Source organism: Haemaphysalis longicornis, unplaced genomic scaffold (assembly GCF_048455015.1).
Source record: "Haemaphysalis longicornis isolate Haplotype H1 unplaced genomic scaffold, Haemaphysalis longicornis Haplotype H1 scaffold_3, whole genome shotgun sequence".
Lineage (NCBI taxonomy): Eukaryota > Metazoa > Arthropoda > Arachnida > Ixodida > Ixodidae > Haemaphysalis > Haemaphysalis longicornis.
The window spans coordinates 169,364,253-169,376,870 of NW_027526335.1; the positions used below are offsets into that span (position 1 = coordinate 169,364,253).

At 48.3% G+C, this 12,618-nt stretch overlaps 1 protein-coding gene across 1 annotated transcript; it reads right to left on the reverse strand.

The window, feature by feature from the left end:
• Nucleotides 1–3,467: 3,467 nt before the first annotated feature.
• Rb (adaptor related protein complex 3 subunit ruby) lies at nucleotides 3,468–7,326 on the reverse strand. The gene has a single exon (XM_077704709.1). It carries the CDS (start codon nucleotides 7,156–7,158, stop codon nucleotides 4,003–4,005), a length of 3,156 nt encoding a protein of 1,051 aa, XP_077560835.1. The 5' UTR covers nucleotides 7,159–7,326; the 3' UTR covers nucleotides 3,468–4,002.
• Between the last annotated feature and the right edge of the window lie 5,292 nt (nucleotides 7,327–12,618).

Genomic DNA, 12,618 nt, shown 5'->3' on the forward strand with positions numbered 1-12,618 from the left:
CTTAGACGGGTAGATTTAGCTGTGACTATATAAGAATATAGCGCCAGCATTGTTTCAGTTTGGCCGGGTGGCTATATCGAGTCACAGACAGACAGACATACAGACAGACCAAAATTTCTGGATTTAAGTTGCCCAAGAAACACTATCGTCTTTACAAACCGGTTGGGCTGGTCCAAAACTGGGCAGGTGGCAACCCTAGACACGTCATTGTGTCCGTCCTAGTGAACCTAATTTTTTTCTGCCTTCACATTTGTAATGCCTGGAGTCCTCTTAGATCACAACAACGTTTTTGCGATAGTAAGCAAAAAATAAATGTTTTCAGCATCAAAGGATCAAAGCACTATCTCTACGGGGACTGCACCGGAACTCAACTATTCCGTCATAAAACTGGGGTTTTGTCGTAAAACGTAGGGACGTACAACCGGGGTTCCACTGTACCTCACGTGGAGCCAGCAAAAAGGGCACAGGACAATAGGAGGAGGCACACACACAACACCGCCGGACTAACCACTGATTTATTCAAGAGAAACTACATTTATATGCTTCCCCTGTGCATGCGCGCACATTGAACTAAGTGAACAACAAAGTAGAAAAAGAAAGTTGCATAGACGAGAACCGATACTCCTTTTTAGTTACGACAACCGAAGGATCGCTGATGCAAATGTGTGTATTTATTGTGTATTTATTTTCATCGAGAACGCTCCGAGCAGCTCACGCTAAAGTTTTTCAGAATTGTGTCCCTCAGCTTTATCTCATTATAAGTCATGAGAAATCAAGATGTGAGCGAGAGTAATAAGAAAAAATAAACAGATTAGTTTCAGCGATCCTTCGGTTGTCATAATCTAAAATGAATATCAGTTCTAATCAACGTAACTTCCTTCTTTTCATTTTGTTCAATGTGTGCAGATATGCGGGGGAGGCATATAAGTGTAGCGTCTTCTGAATAAACCGGTTGTTAATCCAGCGGTGTTGTGTTTCCACTGGTGCCACTTTGAGTCTCAAGGCAACAGTGCACCTTTTTTGGGGGTGGGGGGGGAAGCAAACGTGAAATATCGTGTTCCCAGTCTGTCAAAACGCTTTTGCCCAACACGCCAACAAGCTGCTCTTTCCGCACAACCTCTGCAGTCATGCAATGAATATATGCAGGCACCCACACGCAGGCACTAATAAACACCGGTGTAAAACATTAGGACAAATTTTTCTGGCAGTCAGAAAATTTACAAAGATTCCATCAAACAGCTCCTTGACGTGGTGAGCGTGCTGATTTTTAACACCAATTCGCAGCCTGCTTTTCTGAAATCCTTAATTTTAATTTTGAACGTGGTGACAAGCAGCGTGGCTTGCCAACATTGAAGTGCATTAGTCAAAGTTTTATTTGTGGCCTTATCATTTTGCCTATCCCGTGGAATCGTATTATTTGTCCACTTCGACGAACTTTACAGCCTTACTTTTTCTGTGATGGGCGGTAGATGGGAAAAACACTACCACCTGTTCACAGCTGTTGCGCCAACTAGTACCATAACGCTGTCACTTAATGTTGGCAATGTGTTTTCATGCTATCTCAGCCTCCTCAGTGTTTGTCTTTCCCCATTTCATGATGAATGTTGACCTGTTTGTTCAAGCACTCATTGTACAAGTTGCTATAATATCTCCAATTACGAAACCAGCAGGGAGGTACAAGGCACACCGCATTTCCGCACAAACCTTTCTTAGAAAACGTGTACACTCCGAAAGAATTCATAACAGGGCCCACAAGTTTCGATTTCATCAGTTATCAGACGAAGTTTACAACTCTCTTTACTGTCACTTTAACTATTTCAGGCCTAGATTTTTTGTTTCCATTGTAATATTTTTTAGTTTTCTTTGCTAATTGGACCCTGTAAATTTAAAATGAAAAACTGATCTTGTGATGCAAGTAATTAGCAATTTACAAGTATAATTAGGCCATCAGGCAATTCAAATTTAATTTTACAGCAGAAATTTTTTTTCCTTGTTTTCCTAAATTCTGGAAAGCAAGTTAACAGCAATTCATTGAGCTCGCACAAAAAAAAAATAAGGCTGGTAGTGCAAGTATTTTTAGATTTACTGCCACGTCATCAAACTAGAACTTCGGTCCTTGGGGTCACCCTGACGTCAGTTTGGCCTTCACTGCAATGCCTTCATCCTCCGAGCATTCGGCGCTATAGCAAAAAACGAACAATGGTGACATCTATCTAAACAAGCATCCTTGAAGAACTTTTTACCAGAAAACTAGCTCTATTGTTTTTTTTTTGTTTTTTTTTCCTCAAATTGCTAGAAGACTTTTCGTTCATGCCCTAAATACAGGATGCCACGGCTGAAAGGGTTAAGATACGGCGGGAAAATGAGGAACCACGCCACAGTCCCGTTCATCACTCCAAATGTAGACACCAACGTCAAAATTCCCCGACAAGTACCTTACCAATTTTTCGAGCATTACAAACCATTAGGGGTTTGCAATCTTATTTGTAGGAGCAGTCTTCTGGAAACCCATCTTGCATTCCTGCATTCATGTGGTTAAAGGAGCCATGAAGACAAAATACAAGTTGGGTTTATTAGAAAGACTCCTTAGTCCCGATAACAATGATACCAATATCATCGCAATCTTCGAACAACAAATAACGGATATTAAAGAAAATGTGTGAAGCAGTCGCGACCCCCTAGCCAATTTCCCGCAACTTTTCTATGACGTAACGGAACCTTGTTTGTGCGATTGGCGGCCACCTAACTCACCTGTCGCGACGACACATGACTGGACGTCTGTAATGGGGCCTCTAGGTCCATTTGACCGCATCACTTGAATGCTAACGTGCAGTTAACGCATTGAAAATTATATTTTATTGTTGGCCCGTATGACGTCATTCTTGCTCATAACACGTCACTGTGGCGCAAAATTTGAAAGTTTTCAATTACTTCTTGCTTTTTTTTCGTTAAAAAAACATCTTTTGTGGCTGTAATGGACCTGAGTGAGATACTGAATTCGTTCTTTCAAATTAAACGAAGTTGTATTTTCTCTTCATGGCTCCTTTAACAAGTGAATTAGCTGCTCCAGCTTGAGACAGTAGCCACTTATGATGAAATGCACTGTAAATTGTAACTGCGTGGCCCTTAAAAGTGATATTCGAGATCTGAGCCCAGGATCCCAGGGATGAGGATGGTAGTTTCAAGGAAGAGGAGAATTAACACTCATTAAAACAAAGCTGTATCAACAGTTGCCAAAAAAAAAGCTGAGATGAAGCGACAGCGTTTTTGTAAACCGTAAACCTATGTTAGTTTTGGAAAAGGCCAACAATGTGCCCTTTTCGCATGTCAGCATTACAAATGGTGTGCCTTTGCAGTACAAGGCTTTCAATAAAGTTTGTGAAAACCTGACCACCAGTTGCTTCTCTGTTAAGTGTGCATTTTCACTTTCATAGGCCTCTCAAAGAACAGGGGCAACAGACACTCAATTTCTCACAAAATATACATCTTTATATGCAGTAAACCAGGCTTCCACAATTCATGTTTTAGGGACAATATAAGCATCACATTTTGTATTACACAGCTCCTTCAAATTACTGTTTCCAGCAATATAAACTGCTTCACTCAAAAAAAAAAAAAGAAGAAAAGGAAAGACGAGTGCTTGCATCTGAGGCAAATATCAGCCCAATACTTAAGCAGCTACCAGTGCTAGCAAAAAAAACAGCACAGGCACTGCATGCAAGACTTCAGATCGCAGTTTGCAGACAATACTCGAAGAACAGTTACCAAAGACAGACATGGATGACATTTTGCATGCCAAGGTACTCTTCTTTTAGTGTTAGTGTTCCTAGCGGAGTCACAAAGGTTCACCCCAAAGCCGCTAGAAAAAACGTTTGGACCGCAGAGAAGTAAGCTACCACGTGTTCGCTCGCCCGTTGCTTTACAGATAGCGCACAATTCACACAAAATCAGTAACAGGACTTTAAATCTAGTTTGGAGACACTAAGCCTAATGGAAACTGGCTCACGACAGCGCAGCGCGAAGCTCCTGCATCAACATCGAGCCAACGACCATCTTGTCGCAGTGGACGGTCAACGTCGCTCGGACGGCGTCCTGTGAAAGACGCACGCTGACCAGCACCAGCGAACCCGAGGCCAAGGTCTGGCCTGCAAAGCGCACCCACCCGGCGTCTTCGCCTTCGACGGCAAGCACATTGGCCGCATGGTAGACGCGTCGCCTGACTTCCTCCGCCCTCTCGGGCGTCTTCTCCAGGTTGCAGCCGTGCTCGTTCATGCCACGTAGCCGGCCCTGCTGGGTGAGAAACTCGCCGCGGTCTATGCGTACGGGGCGGAGGATCTCGCCGACCGGTGGCTGAAGGGTCAGTGCGTGACAGGCACCATCTTCGACGCTCACCTCCAACGTGACAGGCTGTGTGCTGTCGCCGAAGTCTACGCCGAGAGTAGCCGTACGGGTTGCACCCGGGGCCAAGGACTCGGGTGGGATGCCCTTCACTTCGGACGAAACCCCGGGGCCTTTGGCACGATCGGGGATTTGGACACCTTTAAGCTCTTCTTCGCCATGGTTGGTCAGCGTCAACTCAACCGAGGCCATCTTTGGGGAGAACAGGTGTGGGGCTCGGCTGAACCGGTAGTTGATGGCAAGGCCTGCCCCCGAAACCTTGTTAAGCAGCTCCTTCCACTCGGTGGGTACGTAAGCCGGTGCTGACGCCGTGAAGAAACGGGGGGCTTCCGTTTTTCCGGGTGCTGTGGCAGCCGTAATGGAGTGGACACTGAGTGGCAGGAGAGTGGCGGAAGTAGGAACACTCGTCACGTCGTCCAAGTCAAGGAGGAGGTCCAGGTTCTTTCTCGAAGCAGGTGCAGCAGTGGCCTTCTTGGGTGGCACGTCGTCCTCATCGCTGCTCGAACTTTCCGAGTCTTCCTCTTCGCTGCTCGAACCCGAGCTTGTCTCTCCCTCGCTCTTGGCAGCTCCATTGGCATGGCTGTCGGCAGACTCATCCGAGCTCTCGCCCACCCCGCTCTCGGATTCGTCCGAAGCAGTTTCACTTCCAGAAGCAGTCTCCTCATCTGACGACTCTTCACTGGAGCCAGAACTGGACTCGTCCGCTGGAGAGCTCGAGTCAGTCTCAGAGTAAAAGGACTTCTTCTTGACGACCTGCTTCTTCTTCTTGGAGGTCTTTGTTTCCTGCCAGGCGACCGGAACCTCCACATTGCGCACCGATGGGTCGGGTGCAACCTCCGGAAAGTCCGGAAGCTCCTGGTACTCGTTCGCCCTGGCATTGATAAAGTGCGAGAGCGAACCAATCTGGTAGTGGTCCCTGTCTTCGAACTTCGACTGCAGCACAGGCGCAGGCTTGGAAGCGAGCAGGAACTTCTTGGCGTGCTTGTGCAGTGTGGCACCAGTGTCGCCCTGGGGCGTCACCAGTTGACGCAGGAACCGCACGCGGTCCCGGATGTCGTAGTTTTGGTCGTACTTGGCAAGGCTGAACACATACTGCATGATAAGCTTCGTCTGCTTCGGGTTCGTGAGGTAAAGCTTGGAAGCGAGATTGAGCGTCTGCAACTTAACAATGTCCTCCTCCTGGATAAACGTCTTGGCTACTTTTCGCAACACATCAGGTGCGATCTTGGGAACCCTATCAGCATACTCTCCCAGAAGCCACAGGATGGACGCTCGGGCCATTGGAACTGTGATGCTGTCCATGAGCTTGGCCATGTGGCCAATGATGTCCCGGTGCTCAGAGGGCTTCATCTGCAGGAGCTTCTTGATGACAACAACGCTCTCTGCAACGACAGTTTCATTCCGGTTGGACAGAAGGGCCACCAGGCCGTTGAGGCAGGTGTCAGCCACTTCGGGGATGGTGCTTGCACAACGTCCGATAGACTGGATGGTGGCTGCCACAAACTCGGTGTCAGAGCTGGCCACGTAGGTCTGGAACTCGCGCAGGATCACTGGCACGTTGGTCTCCCCGGCCAAGTTGGTGAGGACTTCGAGCTTGAGCAGCTTGATGTGTGTCGGGTCGCTGGAGCGCACGAAGAAGCTGCGCAGGAACGGCTCAAACAGGCCACGGCAGCGCGTCGACATGGTCGCTATGTTGCTGAGCACAATCGTCTGGATCTCGCGGTGGCTTCTCAGCAGACGGATCAGGGACTTGACAACTAATGCCACCTCGGAGCGCGGCGCAACGTGGTAATAGAGCTGCGCGACGGCCATCACGACGGCCGAGTTGCGGCTCTGCAGCAGCGGTTTGCAGTTGCGCAGAAGGAGTCGCAGGTCCGGGTCGATGCTGGGGCCGCGGTCGTCGTCATCGTCCACTCGCGAGGCGTCCTCGGCGTCTCCGGCGGCCGACGAGGGGGACGCGTTGGGGTCGACGAACTGCGTCCTCGCGTAGCGCGTCAGCATGAGGATAATCTCCACCTGACCCCACTCCTCGACGTCGACGAGCAGGTTGCACAGCTTGCGATAGTTTCGGTGCACCAGGTCGATACGCTCGGGGCAGACCTCGTCGAAGGCCATGACGGCGCTGCCGACCACCAGCGTCGTCTTGTCGGCCAGCAGCTTCTCGATCACCTCGACCAGCTGCTCCTTCTGGTCCGGGTCGAGCCGGTGCAGCTTGGGGATCGCGTGCGCCGCCGTCTTGCGCACGTACGGCGACATGTCGCTCACGGCGTCTTTGATGGCCAGCATCATGATGGGCACGATGACCGGCACGCGGATGCTGGACAGCACTCGCAGCGCGCTCGCCCGGATCAGCTGGTTGGGGTCGCGCAGCGCCCGCTGGAACGTCGAGATGGACAGCAGCGCCAGGTCCTGCTGCTCCTCGGCGTAGCGCACCAGGTAGACGTAGACGAGCTTCTTCACCTCGAGGTTCTTGGACACCACGTTCTTGACCACGGCCGGGAACAGCTCGGAGGCGTCCTTGCCCTTGGCGATCATTCCGATGATGCGCTTCATGGCCTCCAGCTTCAGCCCGTCCTTGCTGCTGTCCAACATGTTCTTCAGGTCTTCGTGGCGACGCAGGTCGGAAGAGAAGAAGCCCGGCACCGACTCGGCGGCCGTGGCGCCGGCGTCGCCCGCCTCGGTAGGGTGTCTCGATGACATGGCTGCTGACCCGTGGTTCCCACCAGACGGCACGTCCTTGTAGGCCCACGAGGATATCATATCCGCCGCCGCGCAGAGCAGCGGCGCCAACCTCGAAGCCCCAGTGAAGGGCCCCGGACCGACGAAGGCGGCGGATCACGCGCCGAGTCCCTGAAGCGCAGGAAAAACGCCCGGCGCTTATCGCACCAACTCGTCTGCCATGACAGGGGAGTGACGTGTAGACGCCGGAAGAGGAAACGGCGCGTGAAATGCGCGCGCTCTCTACCCGAAGCGCTGGTTTGGAGAGTTGGCGCTTCGCGCAGCAGCAGACGACGCGCAGAAGCAGACGACACTTCGTGCTTCAGACGCGTCGTTATTTCAGTTCACAACCACGGCCGCTGGATGAGCGCACGCAAGGTGTGACCTGCCGCGTCGCCTGGAATTCAACGGGCGAGGTCGTGAGTGGCGGTATTTACGTTTGCCGCCGCTCGACTCCCTCGTGGCGCTAGCGTTCGGGGACTGGGGACTTGTCCCACTAGCATTCAGGGAGTGGGGCAAGCGAAGTGCGTAGATAGAGAGCTAAAGTTGGAGAATCTAAACTGGAAAAAAACCGAAGAAAATGTTCCAGCTAGTACTGCGACAGGGACGGATGAAATTCCTATCCGGCTGATCAACCTACTGGGTCCAAAAAGCAAGTCACAACTGATTCGAGCAATCGAAAAAGGGATAAAAACTAAGCAAGTACCGGACAATTGGCGTAAGAGCAGTATGAAGATGATATATAAAGGTAAAGGAGACAGATCTGATGCCAATTCGTACAGGCCTATTACAGTTACCTCAGTGGCATACAGGCTGGCAATGCAAGCCATAAAAGCGGAACTACAGGCGGGGATAGAGGGGAACAGCATACTGGGAGAACTACAAAATGGTTTTAGACGAGACAGACGCTTAGAGGACAATTTATTTGTCCTAACCCGATGCGTAGAGGTGTCAATGGCTCAGGAGCGACCACTATGAATAGCATTTCTCGATATAAAGGGAGCCTACGACAACGTAGATAGAGAACTTCTATGGAGCATACTTGAGCGGGAGGGATTAGGTCAGGACTTTATACAGCTGTTGCAGGGAATTTACAATGAGAGCGAGGTGCAAATTACCTGGGAGGACCAAAAGTGCACGGAACCGGTAGTCACAAATACAGGTTTAAAGCAGGGTTGTCCTGTGTCGCCATTGCTGTTCATGCTGTGCATGGCTAGACTAGAAAGAAAGCTTGAAGGCAGTAAAATATGTTTCAATCTATGTTATAGCCACAAAGGACAGGAAGTGGAACAACATATCCCGGGACTGATGTATGCAGATGATATAGTACTACTAGCAGGTAGCAAACAGTGTCTGCAACAGCTCACAGATATCTGCGAGGAAGAAGCTACTGAACTGGGGTTTTAGCACAGCAAAGTCGGGAGTTCTAGTTTTTAATGACAACGCCCGTAACGAATCGGTATTCGTTCAAAAAGTAGCAATACCGTGGGTAACGGAATACAAATATCTGGGCATATGGTTAAACGAAGGTCAGGCGTATCTAAAAACTCATGAGGAGCATTTAAGAATGAAAGGGAGAAGAAACGCCTCTATCATGAAGCACAGAGCACTGTGGGAATATAACAGATATGAAGTAGTGAGAGGAATCTGGAAGGGAGTAATGGTACCAGCACTCGCCTTTTTAAACGCAGTAGTGTGTGTCAAATCAGAGATTTAATCAGGGCTAGAAGTAAATCAGAGGGCCGTAGGTCGATTGGCATTAGGAGCACACAGCAAAACAACAAATGAGGCAGTGCAGGGAGACGTGGGATGGGCATCCTTCGAAGTAAGTGAAGCACAGAGCAAAATATGTTTTGAAGAACGACTTAGAAATATGGATGATCAGAGATGGGCGGCCAAAGTGTTGCGGTATCTTTACATGAAAAGCGTGGACACACAATGGAGGAAAAGAACCAAAAGGCTCAGGACAAAGTATATGAAACCTGGAAGTGCAGGGGAAACGACCAAGGCAATAAAAAATGAAGTGAAAGAAACAGAAACAACGACCTGGAAAAAGAGGATGGATGCGAAGAAGTCCTTAGATATCTACAGGATCGGGAAGCAGGAGATAACAAGGGGAAAATTATTCGATAATACCAAAGGGAGTGCATTGCTTTTTGAAGACCGGGCGGGTTGCTTGCGGACAAAAACGCTTATCCGCGAGCCGGTACAGGAAGAACTATGCGCAGGCTGCGGGAATGAGCCAGAAATCATGCGACATATTGTAAGGAGTGCAAAAGTATCCCTCCAGTCCTCAGTGATGGAGCCATCAAGCTTCCGGAAGCACTTGGCTTTAAGGTTAGCGGAAAAGTGAATTGGACAGCAGTAGAGGTTAGTAAAAGAAGGTTAGAATGTTGGTGGGAAAAGAGCAGAGAACAATCTGGGCAGGCGCGTAGCCAGGATTTTTTTTCGGGGGGGGGGGGTTAAAGTTGTTCTCAAGCGCCGCCCCCCCCCCCCCACAAGACAAAAATCACGGTAGTTTGTAAGCATCCCTAAAGGCTAAGACAAAATACATGGTTGGTTCATTAAATAGACTCCATTGTCCGGATAGCAATTCTACCAATCTTATCGCAAGCTTCAAAGGAATAGTCGAGATATTAAAGAAAACCTAAGAAGCAGTGGCGAATCTCCAGCCAGCCACTTTCCGGCAATTTCTTTATGACGTCACAGGATCCTGTTGGTACGATTGGCGCCCAACGACCTAAACCACCGCCACAAAACATGATCGCGCGATTGTTAAAGGGCCTCTAGTTCAATTGATCCTATCATGTCAATTTTAACTTGCTGCTAACTTATAACTACGTCTTAGTGCTGGCCTAAACTACATCACTGCTACCGATATTACGTCACTGCATCAAGAAATTTGCAAATTTTTTTTATGTGTTGCCTTGCTTCGGTTGAAAAACGTCTTCTGTGTCTGTAATGGAGCTGAGAGAGTAGTCAAAGGCGAGTTCTTTCAAATTTGACAAGGTTATATTCTGTCTTCAAGTGGGCTGTGTGAGGTCTCGCTCATGATATTGGTGTTGATTATGATGTTATTTTAGGGCCAGGTGAAGTTGTAAACGGGGAAAAAATCCGCAGACAACGTGGTGCAAACCTGCGCCCGTGATACGGGACGTATACTGCACGCACGGGCACCTTGTGCAGACAACCCAGCCGAAAAAAACCATTGGCCGACCTATTGGCGTTCCAATAGGTCGGCCAATTGGTCGGCCAATAATGTTTTAGGCACCCATTGGCGTACCCATTGGCTGGCCAATTGGGCGACCCATTGGCCGTCCAATTAGGCGACCTATAGGCCGACACATTGGAACGCCAATAGGTCTTCCCATTGGCCGCCAACTTGTTGCACTTTTAGTTGGTTCATCCCACTGCCGCAGCCACTCCATCTGAGCTGCCGCTGCAGTGCGCTGGTTACCTGTATCACAAATACAAGAACTCTTGGAATGAATGAATATCTTTATTGCTCTGTTTGTATACACAGCATGCAGACAGTTCGTCGTTTAAGCAATTTTTCACAGGCCATTGTCCATGCCGCGCTCCGCTCGCCGCAGGCTGGCTGGACCTTCACAAAGTGAGTGGCAAAAGCGAACAATGGGTTAACTTTATAATAAACCGCAGTTTCGCGCATTAAAACAACAAGGCACTGAAATGTTGCGTGGCGTGAGCTCACCTCTTCAACAACGTCCCGTGCATGGCGAACTGCGTTGCGCGGCGATGTCGTGAACCCGTCAATCGTAACATGAACAGCCCTGAAATATATTTAGGCAGACAAATTAATTCTTAATAACACCGCTCACGCTATGAGGAGTGAAAATGGTAAGGAAAACTCACATATAAACAGTATACTCACATAAAAAGACACGCTTCCTTCGGTGCGAGGCTTAGCGGCGTTCAGCGTAAAGATGCATCTTGAAGCACACTGCTATGGGTGTGCGACATCATCGTCGCCACTTCTCACACTCTTGCAGACCACCCTACATTTCCAATGCAGTCAGAGAAGACTGCGTGTGCAACCGACCAACACGCCTACAACCTACACCGCCAACACCACGTTGAATACAACTTGTCCACTGTCCGTCTATGGATTGGATTCGATTGGATTGGATCGGATCGGGGTTTTGTTTCAAAACAATTTTGCTACTCGTGTCGGAAAGTTTTCATTAGTGTTTGTTTGTTATGTTTTTTAAGGACTTTATCTTGAATTGATGATTGTAATATCAAAATTAATTTCCTCATAAATATACATTTGTAAAGGTTGAAGTTCTGAACATTTCTGAAGGTTTCAAATTAAGAGTGAGAGAGAGAATTAAATTTCAGCCAATTGATGTCGTAATTGAATACTATCCAGATACTATCCAAAATGGCTCCCCGATGGGGTCATCATGCTGGAGCAGTCAGTAGTATTAACGTTATAGTTGGAGCCAATGGGTCCAATTGGGCCAACTGGCCATCCTAATCGAGCCAATGGGCCCATTTCGGATCGCTCCAATAGGGCCAATTGGACCAATTGGGTTTCCATTTGGCCCCATTGGGATTCCATTTGGACCCATTGGGTGGCAAATTGGACCATTTGGTCGGCCAATGGTTTTTTTTCAGCTGGGAATGCATTGAATGACCATAGTTTCATGTGATTACTTGCTTTATTTCAACGTGTGCAGTACGACGAGTGTGACATCCGCAATAAAACGGCTAGGCCTTGAGAATGAGTTTTTTTATTTAGTTACTGTTGTGCAAAATGCAGAAGAAAATTTTTTGCTTATGGGCATTTTACGCGCGTACAGCAGCTTTCATTGTAAGGCCAATGGAGCTCATTTTGTGCAGCCCACATTGAATGTGTAGCGCTGGTCTGATTGCACGAACATGGTAGGATTAGCCCCCACGCAAAGCAGAATAATTCAGCCACTGGTCTTGTCAAGCCTTGTCAGTTGAAATTTTCGCTTCTGTTTTGATTCTGTGACGCAGTCCACCTAGTAGCTTCTAAAGACGCAGGGCGGACATGAAAAGCTGGTGCTTTGTAACAACATCAATCTGGTTAACATTTCGGTACAGCCCAAATGTAGACTCTCCTGTAATGAGATCCCCCTCGGTGTTTTAAAATGCTTGCATTATTCTCTGTCAAGTTTTCTATGCTTCGTGCATAAATGCCCTTTAGTCTGCCGGAAGGCGGGTGCTATCGATCCAGCAACTTTTCTGGGGCGGCCATCCCCTATAATTGTAGGTACCACTCCTGGATAAGGTAAAGAAAGTCACTGCAAATTTCACTATTCAATGCTATATAGAACTTTAAATTTAGCAAGAATAAATAATAATGCAAAGACGGCATTGTCTGACCATACTGTTGCGGTTGGTCATGTTCTATGCAAGTTGAGCAAAATCTTGCTGCGTTTGAAATTTGGTCATAAGATCTGAGGAAAGAATTATAATGAGGTCCTACCATTCTGGTTTGAAACATTAATAAAA